The sequence below is a fragment of the Hetaerina americana genome, unplaced genomic scaffold (assembly GCF_022747635.1).
Source record: "Hetaerina americana unplaced genomic scaffold, ioHetAmer1.1.p SCAF_4, whole genome shotgun sequence".
NCBI lineage: Eukaryota > Metazoa > Arthropoda > Insecta > Odonata > Calopterygidae > Hetaerina > Hetaerina americana.
In genome coordinates, this window is record NW_027286985.1 from 24,616,431 (window position 1) to 24,637,053 (window position 20,623).

Below are 20,623 nucleotides of genomic sequence, written 5' to 3' on the forward strand. Positions count from 1 at the left end.
TGCTTTAAAGAAATTTGATGCTGTGTCACAATCAAAAACCATAATAATAGTAATCACAAACTATTAAAAAATCCTTGGTGCGCATACATGTTTATAGACGGTAAACATAAAAAAACTTTGCAATAGGATTTCACTATATTTTCCCAGTGGTCGTTGAAATAATAGCAGAAATTCAAAGGGTTTGAATACATGAATAGATATACTATAATTTATAACAATTTTTTTTATAAAGACGGTTTCAAAACACAATAAATATCCAGGATACTAAAAATAACATTTACACAGCACACATTAATTATACATGTTACCAAATTTCGTTTGCTGCATTTTAAGTTAATTCACAAGAATGCTGGATTTTTGAACTAATATTTTCTCGTCAACAAAGAATTTTGAGCACTATTCAATGCATCTGCTTTCAGCTTAGACATCTGAAATTCAAAAAAATAGTCCCCGTTAATCAATGTGATTCTTTACTCTCGATTCTCAATTTTTTCTCGAATTTCAACCTTCCATTCATTTCAAATTCAAAATATTTTTCAAGCAAATCATTGTTCTTTAAGCGAAGAAAAGGTTCCAGGCTGGTAGAGGACAGTCATCTTTCTCTTATTAATCATTTTCCTTTTTAATCCTAGGTAACGCTGTGAAGTATTATTTGTGGCCTGTGAGGAATGAACATTTTTCCTAAATATTCAATACTGTTTTTATGCCACAAAAATTCTCACTCCATATAAAAAATATTTGATGAAAAGAAAAGTTTAGTTTAATCCTAAATTTTTCTTGGACGCTTGAAGTTAACTATGTATTTGGTGTTGCATTTTTCAATGTTTCGAAAATCTAAAACGTACACCTTCAGGTAATGTAGTTTGAAACTATAAAATTGTACCAAAGTATCTTCCGGGGTCTTTTATTTCATATGAGGAAAACCTTGAATTAATTGGATACAGTTCACAGATTTACTATTGCCCCGTCAAGACAGTTCATTTCTGCAGCTAGAAAATGAACTTCAGCGCCTATCAAACTTACCCAAACACTTTAAACTTTTTATCAACCTTTTCAAGAACTCACGATTCCGCCTGGATTTCATCAATTTCCTCGTATCTTGCGTCCTATCAACACTTCATTCAATCGAGAATAGGCAAAGAAAAACAGTAGGTCCCGAGAATATGAGCGGAGTCTAGAACACCACATCATATTCTTTGATCAACAGTCTGTGATACGGGCGAGTTAAACAACAGACTACTTGTACAACAGGAAAAGGTGTAGGTTTGTGTAGGCTGGAAACCGATCCCAATGCATTGGTCACTCTTGTGCCATCCACATGGTTGCTCGTTTGCAAAGAGAAGGTGATGGACCGAACCTTGGCTCCATTCTTGTGCCATCTGCGAAGTCACCGATAGTTGTACCCCGATCATCATGATTTGTTTTTCTGCACTTATTTAAAGTTTTCTTGGTTCACACATCAGTCCGTCCAGCACGCAGGTTCGTGGCATCATTCCCGCAAGTCTCAGTGAGCATCGCATACGCTTTTTTAGCAGCCTTTCGGAGGTTAAAACAAAATATTTCCCTCGCGCGTTGTTTGCTCTTTTGTCATAAACATGTTTGCAACGACGAGAAATCGCAGTTTAGCACAAATGGAGGCATGAATGTAGAAACTTCCACTTTTGTGAACTGGATATACACCCGCGAAAAATTCACCAACGAAACATTGCACGTGCCCTCGGCCAACTATGGAAGTCAACTAAATAAAAGTGAAAGCTGCGTCATCTCGGCTAGCGAAAGCATAAAAATTCAGCGATCGTAGCGCTATGTGACCAGTCCCGAAACGTTTTGCGGGCACCTGATATGACGATGAATAAACCATTCGAAATTAGTAAATCTAGGATAAAGTTCTCTCCAGAGAAATTTTTGGGGCAAAAGCAGGATAATTAAAACTTATAAACTTTTAAAAGGTTAATTGCCTATGAAAAATTAAAACTCCTCTATGATACTCAGAGCATACACGTTATTAGCATCAGTCATTGGGTGTAAAATGTTTTCTTTTAATGTACAGTGGCCATTAAACATACCTCCATGCTAAAGGAAAATTGAATAGAATAGTATCTAAGAATGAAGTAGGTTAATGAGGTGAAGAATACTTTATCTAATTTTGGATTTGTATACACCGTTAAAGTAGGGCAAACTGCCACCGCATACTGATGGAATACCAATAATACAGTGATTTGGCTCTACACCCTCCCAAGAACAGAAAGGAGTCTAGAGAGAAAGAGTGCAGAGGAATGAGAAAAGGAAAATTAAATAAGATAGACAGGAATCTTGAGTAAAATATTCTTGTTTGAATTTCATAAAATTTTCAAGCACATGGGCATTTGATTTAAGAAGGGAAAGAGTATTCCTTCAATCACTCCAATCATCTATTGGTATACCAAGGACAATGATGAGTCAGCATCACAAGATATGCTTGCGAAAGTGCAGATGGTTTTCATTGAAATTTGGCATTCCAAAAGATATCTACTTCATTGATTATACCTGCAATCAGTGGTGTGCTTTCCAATAAATTATAGCTTTACCAAATTGAATGTACAAGTTACTTAAACATTAATATATCGAAATTAAGCATTGCTAATTGTTTTGCACTAAAATCATTAGATCCACTGCCAAAATGTAGATTCAAATAAGCTGCACTCTGTGCAACTATGGCATCTGTTGGCTGCAGTGACAGCTGTAAGGATACCAACTGATAAGCAGTGATATTGAATCATATAGCTATCTAGGAGACAGTAAGGTCTGTTATTTGGCCACCAAAGAGGAAGAAGGCACCAAACTGTTTACCCAACAGATAGGTGAGTTATTTGTTGATGAAATGACCACAGTGAGCCTATATGGATGTGATGAGTCCAGGCAAAAAGTCACTAAGCTGAAGTTGCCCACATCTTATTATGCTAGAGAAACTAATAGAGTGAAAATTCCTCTGAAATTCAGGCAGGTATTGAGTAAATCATTTTCTAAGTTATACTTTTGTAAATACTTTTTCATAAAAAAACTATGCTCTAGCTAAAAGGAATGGCAAAGCAATACTTTCAGATCTGAAGAAAATAACCTACTTTAACTATTGTAAGCCAGGTAACATCTTAATTTTACCCCATATGTATAGATGAAAAAAAGCAGTATACTACATATTTCTTTAAATTAGATCAACACTTTTGCAATTTTCCTTAACCAAATGATAACATATGAGAGGTATACTTTGACCAACAGTATCAGTATTATATGAAAACATTGAAAACCAGATATTTACACTCTTAATGTAACCCCAGGGGGTTACTTCATGATAGCCAGTGCATTTTTATCAGCTGCTTGTAATAGGTGTCAGATAAACTGGAGGAAAGTTGAGTGGAAAGGGAGGCCAGAAGAGCAATGGGTAGTCAAATTAAGTTAGGGGAGAGAAAAGTAATCCAAAGGAGAAGTATTTCTTATTCTATCAAAGCAGATTTCCTTTGTCAAAACACAGTAATACTCATCAATCTCCACACACCACTTGTAAAATCAAGGTAAAATATAGGCAAAGGTTGTATGTTAAGATTTTGGATATGCAAGCAGAAGGGAAGTTGTTTGTCTTTCACATTCAATTTAGCCAAGATGAATATGAAAGAGTTAAGTTAATCCGAGGTAAATTAAGAGATTTATTATTTTATAATCTTGGAAGTAGACCTCATTAAATTGAAGAATTCAAAGATATAAATTCAAAGTTTAGAGAGGCTTCATATTCATTATAATGAAAATCATCAAAAGTTCTATCCTATGGGGTCTTGAAAGTTCTATAGACATTGTATTTTTTATCATTGCAAGCAAAGCTACCATTAGATTTACATCAAGGGGAGTGATAGTATTTGGGAAATTTCCAAACAAAAATTTTTAATTGGTTTGCTTGCTCGTAGAAGAATGATGGTAGCATGTCAAAAAAGATATCAAAAGCCACAAACAAAACTAGGGGAACAGTAAATAGGAAAATGAGAGGGTAGCCATGAGTTACAGACAAGATAATTAGGAAGAAAAACAAGAGAAGGAACATGAAAGAATGTAAATAGAGAATTAGGTTAAAGGTAGTAAAAAGATATTCCATCAACTGAGACAGGAAACTAATAGGACAAAAGAAGTATGGTGGAAGATGTAGTGCAAGAATATATGGGTTCAAGTTTATGAGAAAAGTATGAAATACAGAAAAATGCGTATGCAGAAAAATGCACTATCAGGTAGTAAGAGGATAAAATTCATGCTTAATATCAAAGATACACGTATAGCAGGAAAATGATTGATTGATACACAAAAGATTCAAGAGATATGGAAAGAATACAGAGAGTATCTGTATATATGGTAAGAATTATAATTAACAAGTTTACACAGGAAGAGAATATGTTTTAGTTAAGATTAGCTTAGTCCAGGAATACATAAAAAGGACATTAAGGGAATTAACAAGACCATGGGCATCGATGGCATCCCAGGGAAATATTGTGAGGGGTTATGAAAATATAGAAGGAAAAGTTTATAAGGGCTAATTAGTCGAATTTATGAGGGAGGGAAGAATTAGTCCAGAAGATTTCAGCAGAGCAGGGTTCATTGGGATGATTAGTTTGAGTTCAGGGATGGAAGAGGGGAGCTCATCATGTCAAAGTAGTGTTGAGGCAACTAATAGTAGAAACAGTGAGTACATCCAGGATGTACTGCTCATTTAGCAGATTTTGAGAAACCATTCAATAGAGTAAATTGGGTTGAATTAATGAATACAGAGGATAGATAGATAGTCGTCTTTATTCTGGGGCGAGATTGTGATTATGGAGTCCCTTCTACCACCTAACTCCTAAGGATAGGAGTAGATTGTAGGGATAGGCAACTTATTGGCAAACTACATAGGTCTCACACTGTCCAGATGCATGTGGCAGATAGAGGGGATAGGCAGCACTAGGAAGGGGGTTAAGACAGGGCTGTCCAATATCTTTCATCCTTTTCAATATATACATGTAGGAAATTGAAAAAGGGTCATGGAAAGAGTTGGAAATAGGAATGAATAATAAATGAGTGAAATCTGTTGGTAGGGAATTCAATATATCAGTGCAATTTGTAGACGATCAAGGTTTAGTTATCCAGTTAGCCAAAAGGTTACAATCATTGATGAGTGAATTAGAAAATTACTTTGATTATAGAAGATTAGAATAAATGAAAACAAAATAAATGCCATGAGATGTGCAAAAAAGAGAAAGGCTAAGTTAAATGTTATCATTGGAGGGCATAAAATAGAGCAGGTGGAATATTGACTATGATAGAGGGAGATTGTTAGGCAAGCAAGGTAGGGAAAGGAAAAGGATGGGCATGATGGATGGAATGGTGGAGGAATGCGTGTAGAATCAAAGAAGGGTTTATTAGAGCTTTGGGTGAATGTTTTTCTCATTAGGTGAGGCTTTAAAGTGCAGCAGGGTTCAGTCTGCCCACCTACTACTTCATACTTCCTACCTTAACAAATTTATGCACAACTAAATAATTAAAAAAATAATTATATCGACAGTCTCAGAAGTAGCCTACTGAAGGCAATGCATTGACACTACATTTGTGCCTTCATACTATCAACAACTATTTGAAGATGCAATTGCACAACCAAGGCTGACAATCATAAGAATTTCAGGTTTAACTTTGTGGAATTCCTTCATGATGAGGATAAAAAAGAAACTTTACACTTCTACAATAAATATTTAATATTTCACGACCATGTATTCGATGCTGCGCATCACCATCAGGTAACTCACATCAACATAAGTTGAAAAAATGTAGATGTATGTTACCTGATGATGATGCACAGCATCGAATACATGGTCGTGAAATATTAAATCTTTATTGTGGAAGTGTAAAGTTTCTTTTTTACCCTCATCAAGGCTGCCAATGTTATTTTTCCCATGAAATAAACGAAAGATAAAATTGAAAATAAAATCTATATACTTGGTTTAATTGAGGTAATAATATCCTTTAGGTGTGGGCCTGTCTTTTCACACTGAATAAATTAATGTCTTCTTGTTCAGATAGACTAAACATTTTTTTAACATTAAAAGAGTAAGGACTGATTTAAGGTTAGCAAACTAATAATTGAGTGAAATCCCAACTAACAAATTCAAGATCTTGATTTTTTTAGCCATTACCTACATTTTATTTGGTGAGATCATGAAACAGCATTTCAAATTAAATCTCCTATCACGCTAATGGTAAATATCCATTTAGCATCAAATTGAAAAGATTTTTCATGCTTCTTTATGTAGAACCTGACTTAAAGTGGAAATTTTATTTCAAATAATTTCACTTTACACAAGTTCTAATAAATAGGGATTTTAAATTCTATTCATAATAAGCCATTACAATAAGTCATAATGTAGCCTGTAATTTTTAATACAGAAAAGAGAGGCAACAGTTTAGGTAGTAAGACTAAACTAATTGTTCATTTTTAAAAAGGCATAATTCACCTTCCTCATCCCATAAATTTGTACCATCATTTAAGTGAAATTGAGATTCTAGCAAGCCTTCATTTATCAAAAAAAATGTCTCATTGCCATCCGCAACTTTTAAATGAAGGCATTGGGTGAGGTAAAAGCTAAGTATGAAAAAGCTATTTAATTGAAAACTCACCATAATGTTGGTTTTACATATTATGAGAAAGAGTGAAATAAAATTCCTTACCTTCCACATAGTATTTTTAAGTTCACTTTCTCTTCGATGCAGCATTTCTGTAAGCATTTGCTGAACCCTTCTTTGTATAGCCATATGTCTTTGGAAGTCAGCTACATATGACATAAGCTTTTGTGAAGCAAACCTAAAATAATTTTTTTTCCTTTTATATTAATACATGTTTAACATATGCTAACAATAAAAACTTTTATGCATCAAAAGCATCATAGTACATTTTTCAAGCTACATGGAGTAGTATTAAAATGGTAGAGTTGATTGAGAAATGGAAAAACTTTGCCACCAATTTGAACCAAGAGTTTCAAAACTTGACTAAATTCATTATTCATCTATCTCATCTCGGGGGATAAATTATGAAATGAACTAGCACAAAAATGAAGTCATACCATCTGCATTGGTTAAAGAAAATGTAGGTATGGTCCATTGTAGTTCTTTTAGTTTTCAATACACATACGTATATCTATTAATTTGACACAAAGATTAGCTGACCCAAGGGCAGATGGGCCTTTTATGTGCAGAGATTCCAAAGTGAGAGCAGGATTGACATGTACCATTACCCAATTCAGTTACTATCAAGTCAAAGTTGTTTCTAAGCTTAACCATACTCAAATCAAGTTAATTAAAACTCAACATGGAGAAGATACTAGATTGCCCACTTTTCCATGGGATGCTTGAGGAAAGTAGAGCATTTATAAAATTCCAAGAAGCTGCAGGGGATGCCGTGATAGTAACTTTTAACAGAGTCATCCGTTAAATGTACATTGGAGAGCATGTGTGTTTACAGCACAGATGGCTTAAAGTGACAATTCAATTTTAAGAAATTTGGGGGTTTCATGTTAGGATCAGTCGAAGATGAGCTTTACTCAATTCCTTTGTAATATCAAAACTGAGATATTTCAACAGATACAGCAGGAGACCAAAGGAGTATTTCTGAACCTCTAATTTCACTCTTGTAAGGGCCATGCAATACATTGTATGAACATGTATTGCAGCCTTACATGATCAAGTATCACATGAGTTTGCATGCGAGGGATCCCTGAGCCAGTGAGTTGCTCTGTAACCCAGGCAAGGGGTGTTTTGGTGGACATAATAAATCAATTTGGTGGCCTGAGTAGTGATTTCTTTTATCAGCAATACATATGTGTCAGTGAAAATTAGGAACATTGAAATAAACACAAGAGGCACTGAAGCTGTGACCTTCCTTGCAAACAAATGGCTAACTGTAAAGCGAAGCATGGTTTATGATTCATTTGGAAAGGTCGGTAGTTGTAATGAGTTGCAATAAATAGCATTCCCCCACACTATGGGGGAATGCTATTTATTGCCTTCATAAAGATTTCTCCCTTGCCAGGAGAGAAAAACTCACATGAGTATACATGCATGTGCATTGTCACCTGTAGACACACAAACTTATGTTTCCAAGTGTGCATTGACTGCAAACTTTCAAAATGAATCAGCATTAACCACACAGGCTTAAATGTGTTTGTGGAAAATTAAACTTGATTATGACTGGTACAATTCATGCAAAACCATAGGCAGCATTCCCTGGTGTCTGTTTCATCTTTGAGAACAATGTGGAATTAACAGGTGCTACAGTCAAAGAAGCACAATGTTGTGAAGGATTAATGCCCATGGGAAAGAATTTTTGATGCATTTAGCTGATGGGAGCGAACACATAAACAAATGTTCATTTAATAGTTGAGCATTTTTCATTCCGGAAAATCAAAACTTTCCAATTTACTACGTGATGCTTTTGGCTATGCAAACAAGCTATTAAGCTAGATATTATTTGTTTCATTTGAGATATTTATCAAACTAGGAAATAGGATTGACATTTTAAAAATACATACCATGCAGTGTTTTTCCCACACTCATTTTTTAACATTCCCTGTGATAAGGAGTTTAACAAAGGTAAGGAAACAGTAAAAAGCTGCTGCCCAGGAGATTGAGTCATTTAACACTTCAATTCAGATTGGCTGAAAGCAGCTCCCACATTCTTCCTGACATAATGCTAGTCTAGCACACCTTAAAACCATTTTTAACATACCTTTTCACAATTTCTATGCAATTGTTCCCAAGAACTTTTCCTATGATTTCCATGTTTTTACTAACTATTAAACCAAGATAAGTGAACATCATTGAGAAATTATTGGAAATATTTAGAGGGGGAGAAACAGTTTCTTATCAGGAAAATTTTGAGTAAATTATGTAAACCAAAGGATATTTTTATGAAGCAAGTTTGTTGAACAGAATAGGAAGCTCTTCCTCTGCTTAAAAATGAACTATGTAATACTTACAATAGAAATGACTTTCAATTCAGTTTAAGATGTTGAAATCACACTCACCTAGCAGCTCTAATTGCATCATTACGTTCCCTGGTCAATCTCTTTACATATTCCTGCCATTCTGCAGTTTTTGTTTCCACTTCCTGTTCTAACTGCTCCAGCATGCGTACGTGTTCTGTGCATTCATTTCCCATGTTCATGCTACTTTCATATTGCATAAGTTGATGATGTGTTTCTTCCAACTGTTTTGAAAGTTCCTCCTCTTGCCACCTAAGTTGCTAAAAAATACATAAGTAATTATAAAATGGAAGTACATGTTGATTATCATAGTTATGAGGATACTATAGGGACTAAGATATTCATTTAAAATGTGATTTTACATCATCCATGAATTTATTCCCTTTTGTCAAGAGAGAGGAAAATTCTTTTTATTTGAAAATATTTGCATATTCTGGTAGTGTGCACATAAGCATGTTTACGCATACATGTACATGTATAGAGAGTTAACACTGAGTTTATGCTTAATGGGCTTATGCCAGTGGATTGAAATCCATAGTCCACCAATGGACTCCTGCAGGTTGGTATTCATTTTTGTATTTTTCTAATGTACATACTTCAAGCACAGGGGGCTTCCTTCTCTATCATGGCGACAAAATTTAATTACAAACTTGCCCTAGAATTTGAATTGACAGATGAAAGATCCAAGTGGTTTGATAGGCCAAACGTGGTACTGTAAGGATTCTTGTTTACTTTATTCATTTTGAATTCAGCAATTATGTTTACAATCCAATGCTTTCAGTTCCTTTTCAAAATAATGATGTTTCAATGCACCTATGCTTCACTTTATTAATTATGGGTCAACAAAATCATCTGCCAAGTCAACTACTTCATTTTCAAAATGTTATCCAGGCAGATCAACCATATCACAGAGTTAAAGAAAGTGCCTAGTACCACCTTTTACCAAGAGACATGTTTTTTTTAATATTTTGAGTTACTATTCTCATATTTCACACATATGATGTGTTGACTTTGCCCAATGCCAGCAGAAGTATCTATTGATAAAAAATTGCAAGAAGGCAATATGTAGGAAAGGTATTTCAGCAAATGATCCCATGATGCAAATTTTACTGCTAATTGAAAGCATGATCAATTTTCATCCTGTTTTGGAAAAAAAGTGAATGATGGTTACAGTACATTTTAATTACAATATTCCAAGAAAATCCCTTACTCTCACGTGGTCACACTTGATTGTAAATAATAATTCAGGAATGCCACTTAGCAGAAAAAAATCTGTTTTAGTTTATTTAGAATTACTAAATCAAAAGCATTTGATATTGGATGTGATTATATTTTTGACAAAAATATTGCTTCAAACACCCCTAGAATATGTATTCATATCTAAAGGTGGTAAATGATGTCATTTTTTAGCAAATATTTGACAGGAATAAGGTGAACGAATCTCTGACAGCATTTGACAGTACTTTCCAGAAAATAGAGGGGTGTAGACAAGTTTGCACTTCACTGACACTTCCCCTTAAGCTGTATTCCACTACCTTGCTTCAAATGATGATTTAAGTACATAATTTGGATAAGCTAAGTTACAATGAAAACCACATTCTCAGAACAGAAATTTTTTGACCACTTTGGCCTCTTACCGTTAACTCATCTAGTAATTTTTCATTCTGGCGTCTTACTTGACAGAAAGACAGCTTCATGCTTCTCTCAGACTGCTCCTTCTCCCTCAGAGCAGTCTGCAATTCTTGCAATTTGCAACTTTCAGCCTCACTAGCAAGCTCAATCTTTCCTCTCAATTCACTTATGAGCTTGCATTTATTTTCAGACTCCAATTTCTCCTTTTCCAGTGCCTCTCTAAGAATTTTCAAAATTTTCAATTGGTGATTAAGGATTAATTTTTTTCGTAAATAAATATAAAACACACACCCATACATTCAAACATAAAATCCCACCATTTGGCAAAAAAATATTCATTCACATGGAAATGGGTATAAGGAAAAGGTATAGGGTCACATATAAAGGACGAAAATATATTGATATAGATGTAATTCAATGATGATTAAGCTCATCAGTAGAAACTGTAGGAATAAATGAGACAAGCCTAGAAGAATGATGGAAGGAAATAAAGAATATGTAACATCTGAAGTAAGAGATGAGCAACTCTTGAGAAGTGAAACAAAAACTAAGCTTCTATGGATAACAGCTTAAATAAGAGAACTCATAGAGGGAAGTAAAAAATACAAGAAATTTAACTGAGGAAACCTTTTTCAACAAGTTGCAAGGGCAACTCATATGAGAGTGCAAGGAGGCAAATGAAAGTGGATAGAAAGCTGCTGTGCAGAAATTAATAGCAACATAAAGAAGGAAAATACGGAAATGGCTTACATATCAACTAATGAATAAATTATCTAGAGAAAGAAAAACAAAACTCCAGAATGTCTGAGATGTTAATGGAAAGATACTAATAAATGATGAAGGCATCAGGAAGAGATGGAATGAATGCATTGTAGCATTCTAGCAAGGGTCAAAACCACTTGAAGGTGACTTAATAAAATGAAAATCTTGAAAGAAGATGAATGGGTCCAGAAAATACAGAAAAATAAATTCAGCAGAGCCATGAAAGACCTGAATAAGGCACCAGGAGTTGAGAAAATAAATGGAGAAATATTGAAGACTCAAGGTTAAAGCCAAGAATACCCTCTTTGGAATAATCAAAGATAGATACAACACTGGAAAAATACCAGATGATTTTGAACATAGTGTGACGATTACAATACCAAAGAAATTGAAAGCCAATAAATATGAAGAACAGATAAAATTGAGCCTGATGCTTAATGGATTGGATATACTTACCCTAATAATTAGCCAATGAATAGAAGGAAAGATAGAAGAAAGCCTTATGGAAAACCAATTTTGATTCAGGAAAAACAGAGGAGCAAAATATATTTAGAAGAGACAATAGAAGAATTTATAATAATAATGAGAAAATTAGCATAAAAAAGAGGATAAGAATGGCAAAGAAATTAGCAGACAGAAATACAAGAATATCTGCAAGCAACTGAATACCATGGACCAAATACTTCAGGAATATAATATGAGCATCAATCATTATATTAAAATTCTAGGAGTTAAACTAGAGCAAGTTCAATCCTTCATCTATCTTAGCAGCAGTATAATTTGGAATGGAAAATATTAAATTGACATCAAGTAAAGAGTAGTTCAAGCAAATAAGGGGTTCATGAAGAAGAGGCAACCACAGAGTTTAAAGAACCTGAAGCTGCAGTCAAGGAAGCAGTTCACCAAAAAATGGGTATAGAGATGGCACTCTATTTATCAGAGACATATTACGTTGGAAAAATGGACCAGCAAAGAAAAGAAGCCTTTGAAACATGGTGCTGGAGAAGAATTCTGAAGGTTAAATGGACAGACAAAGTGAGGGATGAGTAAGTGTTTAGAAGAGTTAAAGAGGAAAGGACCAAATGGAGAACTCTGTGGCAAAGAAAAACTACATGAATGGGACCCTCCTTGAGGTGCAATGGGATAGTTAGAAACATAATTGAAGGAAAAATCTAATATGGAAGACTAAGAGGAAAATACTTAGGGCAAAATAAGAAGGATATAAAACAGAAAAGCTATCAAGTGGTGAAGAAATAAACACAGAATAGAGAAGAATGGAGGGCTGCAGTAAGCCAATCTTAGGTTTGAAATATTGATGATGATGAAGAAATTAAAAATACAAATAATGGATGATGAGACACTGTAAAAGTGCCATAGGTTTTATTCCCACATGATAAATCCACAAAAAGCCATGAACATTCAAAGTTATGTTCGTAAAATTGAAAATACTAAAAAAGTAAATAATGGCAGAGAAAAAAACCTTGTCCTTTCAAGCTCCTCTTGAAGGGCAGACAGCTTTGGAAGTTCGCCATCACTTTCACAATTCACCGTTTGCTGGCTAGCATCTAGATAGCTTTTATTTTCATATTTTGCCATACATTCTTGTAAATTTCCTAGATGAACTGGCATATCATGCCTTCCATCATTCCTCTTCTCACATGGCTGCTCCTGAAAATGGAATATAAAAGCATTACCAATATAACTTATATCATTTCACAGCATGCAAAGAGAAATAGGATTGCAACTATAGCCATATCAGTAATCACCTTGGTTTTAACATGGGCTGATTGTGCACATAACTTCTCTTTTAAGCATGCATTTTCTTGTGTTAACCCAGCAATTCTAAAATGAAACAAAATAAAGGTAAGCAAAACAAAGGAATGAGGAATTGAATAAAATGAGGTAGACAGAAGATTCAAGAGAAAATTACAGAAAAATACAAAGAGGGACTCAATTTCAAACTAATAAATTTTATATGTGTTCATATGTGTACCTACATATACAAAAATAATTTTTGAAAGCATTTATCTGGTAGATTTAATTACCTTGTTCACTTCACAGGAATTTTGAAAATCAATGCCTGGCAACTTTATTATTACTTGTTTTAAATTTTCTTAAATGCTTATATAGCAATAAGAAAAAATGGCAAAACTTATATTCAGATAGGAATCATTAAATCATCATTCATGATATATTATTTTTATAGGTATTTCAAGGATTATAATTTAGCTAAATATGCTTGCCCATTTATTTTGCTTCTAAATACTTCAAATCGTCAATTAATAATAAAATGAACCACTATATGAACAATCAAATATAACTGCAAACATATATATCTAAAATGTGAAAGAAATTAATTTACTCTTTTTCTTTCTGTTCAATATTTGATCGCAGGCAGGTTTCTTTTCTTTCTGAGTCCTTCTTCACTTGACATAGCTCCTGCTGTGTTTTTCTCAGTGCGGCTTCATAATTTGTTGCTTTTTCCTTTAATTCATTGAGTGAATTTTCCATTTCATTCTGAGATGATATAGTCCTAATCATAAGGAATAATAATGAAAAAAGAACCTTAGAATTACACCCTAACCATCTGGTCATATTATAAGTAAATATTAAATTATAATTAAAGCCTTCAAATATTTCATATCATTCTGCATTTAAACCAACCAAAATTAATCAATTGTTGCCTACCTGTCATTTATTTCCTTTGCCTTGCAAATTTCAGATTTTAATTCTTCAAGTTGTTGATTGGAGACATTTAGCATATTTTCTTTTTTGACTAATAAGTTTCTCACACATTTAAGTTCATTTTCTAAATTCCCCTGTTCATTGGACCTTTCCATATCTTCTCTGACTGATAGCCTATTAAATAATTATAAATTTATCATTGGGAGATTCAAAAAAGTTAATGATAGTTCTCATTTAGCCAAGAGAAATAATAGAATAAATATGGTTGTTCTGAATTACAATGACAAGTGCACATGGAGGTAGGATACACAAATCCTCCAAGGGAGACACTATATACACCATTATGCAAACCTTTCCTTTGGTCATCTCAGAATGCACATTTAGCAAATTTAATTTTAAGTTTAAATAATTCCCTTTTAGAGAATACTTTCAAAAATAAAAGTGGCATTTGTGAATGCCATGTTTTAGATAGTCTTTGCACATATACAACTAAAGGACAAACAATTTAGAGTGATCTATATCTTAATTCATTCTTATTCCTGTAACTTCCTTGGTCAAGACGTCACCTTATTAGTCATTAGCTGTTAAACATAAAGTTGACGGTTTAAGACTGGAATGTCACTGTATATATTTTATTTGAAGAAAACTATTTTGCTAGGATGATTCCCTAATGATTTTCTTAAAAACCACAAACACAGTATTCATAAAATTAAATTAATTAATAGTAATAGAGAATAGTGAACTTGCTGTGCTATTAATTCATCACTATATGAATTCTCTTTCTGCTGGAAATCTTTTTTCACACTTGCCAATGTGCAATTAAGTATTTCCACTTTGCTTGATAACTCTGAGTTTTCATTTATCAATTCCAGAAGTTTTTTTTCACCTTCTTGGTGCATCTTATTGCTCTCAGATTTTAGTCTACAACATCTCTTTTCCAGCTTTGCAATAATATCTTCCTGGTCATCCACCAAGGACTTCAATTTATTCTTTTCTTCTCTCACAGCGGACAACTCTGTCAATAGCTCAGCAGAACCTGTCTGGAGTAATGGTGCTCATTTTTTTTAAGTTGGCCTAATAAAAATACCAAAAACATTTAACATCGATATTACTGTTTACTTGAAATATCAATCAATGACTTATGAGAGAAGCAAGACAAACATTCAATTAAGGCAGACCACATGAAAAAACCGAGTAAAATATGGATTCTTGGATCACTTTCAAAAAAGACATTCTTTTGCAATTCAGAAACATTTTTTTCAAACAAACTGACAAAAAAACAAACAATTCAGAAAAATTTCTTACTGCTAGTTTAACTCAATATTGCTATGCTACAGAAGTATAACAAAATAATACCTTTTCTTTATAGAGGCGCACTACATCATTTTTAAGCTTACAGTTTTCTTTTTTCAGTTGTTCCTGTTCATTTTTTAGAGTTTCCAACTCATTATTAGCCATCAATAAAGCTGCTCTTTCGGATTTCAGAGTCCCTTCTGTTTCTTTCAGCTTATTCCTTAAACATTTGACCTCCTATTATTCCCATTCAGGAAAACAAGATGGAAAGACAAAAAATTAATGACCCATACTGTAGAAAAATATTTTTGATGATATTTCAAAATTCTTAGCAACTCAATACCTTCAATATTTTTTCACTCTCATCAGTATCAAGTATACTGGACCGTATCACTCTATGTTTTGGTAAGCTATTTGACTCAGAGCAGTCCTACAAAAGAGTTGAATCATTACAAATTTTTCTTAAAAAGAAAAGACTAGAAACCTAACTGTCACCATACAATGATATATATTTTTATCTATTGCTATTATTGATTTCTATCACTTTATCTATTGCTGAGGATTGGTTTGGACAGGTAATGATAAGGGTCACTGAGGACTCTTCCACAAAGTTAGGGCAGATGTAATGGTTTCTTCCCATTTGACCTTATGCATTCCCAAAAAGTAGTATCCAGGAATGTGCTGCTCTTACTTTTTAGTTGTGGTTAGCATTATTCAGATTGATCACCTGGGTATGAAACTAGGACCCTCTCTTCTATACCCAAACACTCTATCTACTAGGTCATGTGTTGTATTGGTAATTTATCTACCTACATTAGTAATACAACAACAAATATTGTAGATTAGTATAGATGTTAATTCACAACATCCATTCGCATGACAACTCAAATGTACCACCCCACTGGAAATCCTGCTAACTAGATACCATGGGAAAAAATCCACTACCATTAGGCTCACAAAGTGCCAAAAGGTTTTAGCCATTGGAATAACTGAGGCCAACATCACATAAGGAATATATCTGAAATACTGCCATGAAACTCAATTTTAAAAAAAATACATCTTCCCTTAATCTTGGAAACTATCCCCTTTGCTGCAAAAAATCTGCATTATTTAAATTTCTTCGTTAACCCCAATTTGATTACATAGCAAACCTATAACACCCACTATATCTGCCCTGCAGCATTTTGTCTCTTAGATTAATATTAATAGTATCATATCTTAGTCTAGGCAGATATTGTAAACATGTACAGATATTTAGCATGGAATACTACAAGCTACAGGAAATCCATGGTATGGTACCTTCTGATATTTAAACTGTTTCCGACATTTAAAAAATGTGTGCACCTTTAGTGGATATATTCTTTAAGGACTCATATTCATGACAGAGGTGGTAGTCCAATGGTAGGGTTTTGGACTATTACTAAAGCTACCCACATAGTAGTAGTCAAGGATCATAGTTCTATTTCCCAAGTTTTAACTTATGAGAAAGAAACATCAGCAGAAGAAATATATTAAAGACAAGGCACCATGGTAGTTCAGTGGCTAGAGAACTATCAAGTTGACCATAGAGACCAGGTCCAAATCTGAGTGATGCCTCTGGGCACCCTCAGCTTCACCCAAGCTGTGTGATTTATACCTGGGCAACCATAGGCAGCACAGTGAAAGGATTTGGCCCCCCTACCCTGATGTGTGAATTTTGCATGCTGTTGAGATAAGTATGAGATGATGGATCCCCTCTAGCTCTAGTATTGGGTGAACTCTACCATCGCCTATCAAACCGACCTTCGGGTGGATAACTGTTTATAGTCTTATTTATGTCCACTTGAGGTATTTGTATACCGGCTTCTTAAACATAACCACTTCCATTTTCTATGGTGAAATTGAAATTTGTATCGGAATTAGAAATAAAATGTTTTAATTAGAGGAAATAACTGGCATTTTTCAATTGCTGGTTATTAAAAATAACGCAAGTAATTCATCATTCCATGAGTAATGAGGGTTGGTTTACCAGCGAGAAAGTTGAAAATAATCATAAACTGCAAAATAGTTGCGAAGGGGTCGGATTATCTTTGAAAATCAGACTGATTAGAGTTGTACTAAAAATTGAGTGATTGTATTTTTATCTAGGAAATATTAACAGTTGATTATGAAAAATATTGAACTTTGGGTGAGAAAACTTTCTCACCACCAAATACTTCAGAAACCGATACGCTAATCATTAATTATATAGTATATTATTAATGGAGGCAATAATTGCAGAAAGTACTGATAGCAGTCGTTCATAGAGAATCGGAGATGTAAATCTTCCGTGATTTCTTTCGCGTGGGTCCAATTCCTAGGACGACAGTTTCGCTGGCGTTCCATGCGGAAGAAATACCGGAAGATTTGCATCTTCGATTGCTACACTCCGCGGAAGCCTTCTTAGCGTGTTCATAGAGAATTTTTTACTTCGACGTACCCTGCTTGGTGGCATACTTTGAGTACTTTTTAAGCTAGATCCTATGCTTTTGCAAGAGTGCTTGATTCTAGGATTATACGCCAGCTTGATAAGCACGCCTTCAGACGGCATGTCATGGCGTTCTTCTCGGTAGCTTGTATTACCAGGACATTGTACTTGATTGGCCGCTAACTCTTCGCAACTTTCCTGTAAAACTTCTACTGCAAAATTCTCTTCGCCATGAGTACAAATCAGCTTGTAATTCATATTAAGAGGAGTCATGGCCTCTTGTAATAGAAGCATACATTCCAAATCGCTCTCTATTTTTTTAAGGCGATTTTTATCAGACTGAAAAGGATGAAATTATTGTAATCAATATAATAATAGGAAAACAGCATAAAGGGTAAAACCAATAAAATTAAACCTATTGAAAAACCGATAAACTGCTGAAAAACCTGTACATTGAAATTTTTGGGCCAACCAAAGTATATTGCTATGCAATCCGTATCAATTTCTCCGCGAAGATACATAAAGGCATATTTTCGGGTCAGTTTATAGACATTCGTTAACAATTGAAACAATTTGTGGCAGTAAAATGTAATAGGTGTGTCGAGAAAATATTCAAAGAAACATATTATTTCAAAAATCCCAAGATATCCATTTTCGACAGTCTGAATCTAATTCCAATTGCATTTGCGGGACGAAAATGTACTCTGGTACATATATAAGTAAGATAATAAACACTTAAATGAAGTAAAAACACTAATCATTAAGAAAATTTTCAGAAACTACAGATTTCCTCGTAGATATATTAAATAACCTGGCATGGGGAACACATTTTGATGCATTATTTGGTCAATTCATCTGCCGTATTTTTTCCTTCGAAGTCCAAGATATAAATTTCCTCAATGGCATGCTGATGTCCACTGCAACGGGCTATTTACGATATAGGATTTTAAGAAATACGATAGCAATAATAATTACGTAAATAAATATTGTCAAAGTCGTTAAAACCCACAAAACCGTTCACTAGGAAACCGAACGATCATCCCTCAATGTATAACGCTAAATTAAATAACGTAGAACGCAAAATGAAAAAGTACATTTTCTCTAATTACATCTATCTTTCTTGAGGCCACTGTAGTTACCAACACTCACTTTGCATATGTGGTTTTGTACATTAACTTTGAGCAAAGCAATGTTTTCCAGCAATTATAAACGAAAAACATCTAAGGGAAAACCATGTACCAATTGTTTTTATATTTTTCCACCTGGGTTAATGTATTGGGCAAAGTAAACCGCCCACTACCGACCCGAAGGTCACGGGTTAGCGATATGCCTCGAAAAGGCTCTTGGGTTAGTGTGCGATTAGTGCGAATCCTAATAATAAGCCAGTATTGGTTCAAGGATTATATTAGGCCATATGATATAACAGAAGCGCTGGAATAATAAACATTTCTTTATACCTCCTACTGTACATGCACATTTATGAATAGCAAATAAAAATAGAATGCCATAATTAAATAATTTTAATTTTAAGAAAAATAGTTTTAAATATTATTTTCTCGGAATGTAAAGTTTCTTACATAACTTTCAAGCTTTGAATCGAAACGAAGTCAGAAGCCATGGCAACAATGTATACAATTGAGGTTTGTTAGTAACAAATACACCATATAAATTTGGCATGCTTACGAAATAGAATGAAAATTTATCATCCGGTTCAGTGATGTTTAATAATGAATTCATCCCAAGAAATTAGTAGTGTTACACTGAGCAAATGAAATGCTTTTACGGATATTCTTGATTGTTTTTCTACTTTTTCCGTCATACGCGTCATGGTACCCAAGTAAGTCTAGCAACTTAGTAGAGCTTTCAATATAAATGTGAATAATATAAACAACAATTAATATTTCCTGCTTAAATATAATTTAAGGCCGCGAGTTTAAAGTGCATAGTTCAGTGAAAACTGCGATTTATTTTGGTAATACCACTGATTTCTTCATACTATCATATTTTATTTCACATAATTAGAGACAGTCAAGAAGATTTCATCTGATATATATATATATATATATATATATATATATATATATATATATATATATATATATATATAATTACACAGAGTTCTCCAATACCTATATTATTGTATAACTAATTTAGTAGAAATATGCCATTAGAATTTCAATGGCAAGAATATTTAGGGCAACGGAGCCATACTCTTATAAGATGTTGGTTCTTCTAAGTGTAATTTAAAAACAAATTAATATTATCTGGAAGAAACTGACAATATTGAAAATTATTTTTTCAGGCGAGGCGAGTAAATATTTATATGAATTCAAAAAGAAATATTTCTAATATAAATTTTGGTTCATCATACCGGAATTTCAATGATTTAAGTTGTAAGAAACCTACGATAAATACAGATAAATATCCTTCACCTCTACAAACCATTAATTAAATTCTACTTACCCATTTTTTAAATGCAAAGTCGATTAGAGAAAGAGAAAAAGAAGGCTATGAAGTCAAAATGTAATATAAATATAATATAAATTTAATTGGTATACTTTCAGAATTCAGAGTGAAATGTGAAACTGATTATGAAAAGGACACTTCTTCTCTAATTCCCCCACACACTACGAAGGTTGAAGTCGAAGGATACCAGAATATCATTTTGCTTAGTCTCCTCGGAGTCACTCTGCTAACCTCTTTAATATACTCTCTCAAGAGACAACAACCCAACTTCTTACTGGCTCTATTTTACGGATTGAAGAATCGCTGCTTTCGCGTG

General features: G+C 33.7%; 1 protein-coding gene across 1 annotated transcript; it reads right to left on the bottom strand.

Annotated features, from left to right (window-relative positions):
• Window positions 1-362: 362 nt before the first annotated feature.
• Window positions 363-18,114, bottom strand: LOC139692109 (uncharacterized). The gene is made up of 10 exons (XM_071590143.1): window positions 17,871-18,114; window positions 14,850-15,138; window positions 14,106-14,276; window positions 13,780-13,950; window positions 13,184-13,259; window positions 12,898-13,085; window positions 10,700-10,874; window positions 9,066-9,283; window positions 6,715-6,847; window positions 363-428 (listed from the first exon to the last, which is right to left on the bottom strand). The coding sequence occupies exons 1-10, from the start codon at window positions 18,112-18,114 to the stop codon at window positions 363-365; spliced, it is 1,731 nt and encodes a 576-aa protein (XP_071446244.1).
• Window positions 18,115-20,623: the final 2,509 nt, after the last annotated feature.

Bases quoted from the DNA above. Each gene is read 5' to 3' on its own strand.
- LOC139692109 (XM_071590143.1), bottom strand. From the start codon at position 18,114: ATGACTCCTCTTAATATGAATTACAAGCTGATTTGTACTCATGGCGAA. The intron at 13,951-14,105 runs GTAGGCAACAAT...CCTTATGATTAG, and splicing joins GCAAAGGAAATAAATGACAG to GACTATATCATCTCAGAATG. The intron at 6,848-9,065 runs GTGAGTGTGATT...AAATTATTTTAG, and splicing joins GATGCAATTAGAGCTGCTAG to GTTTGCTTCACAAAAGCTTA.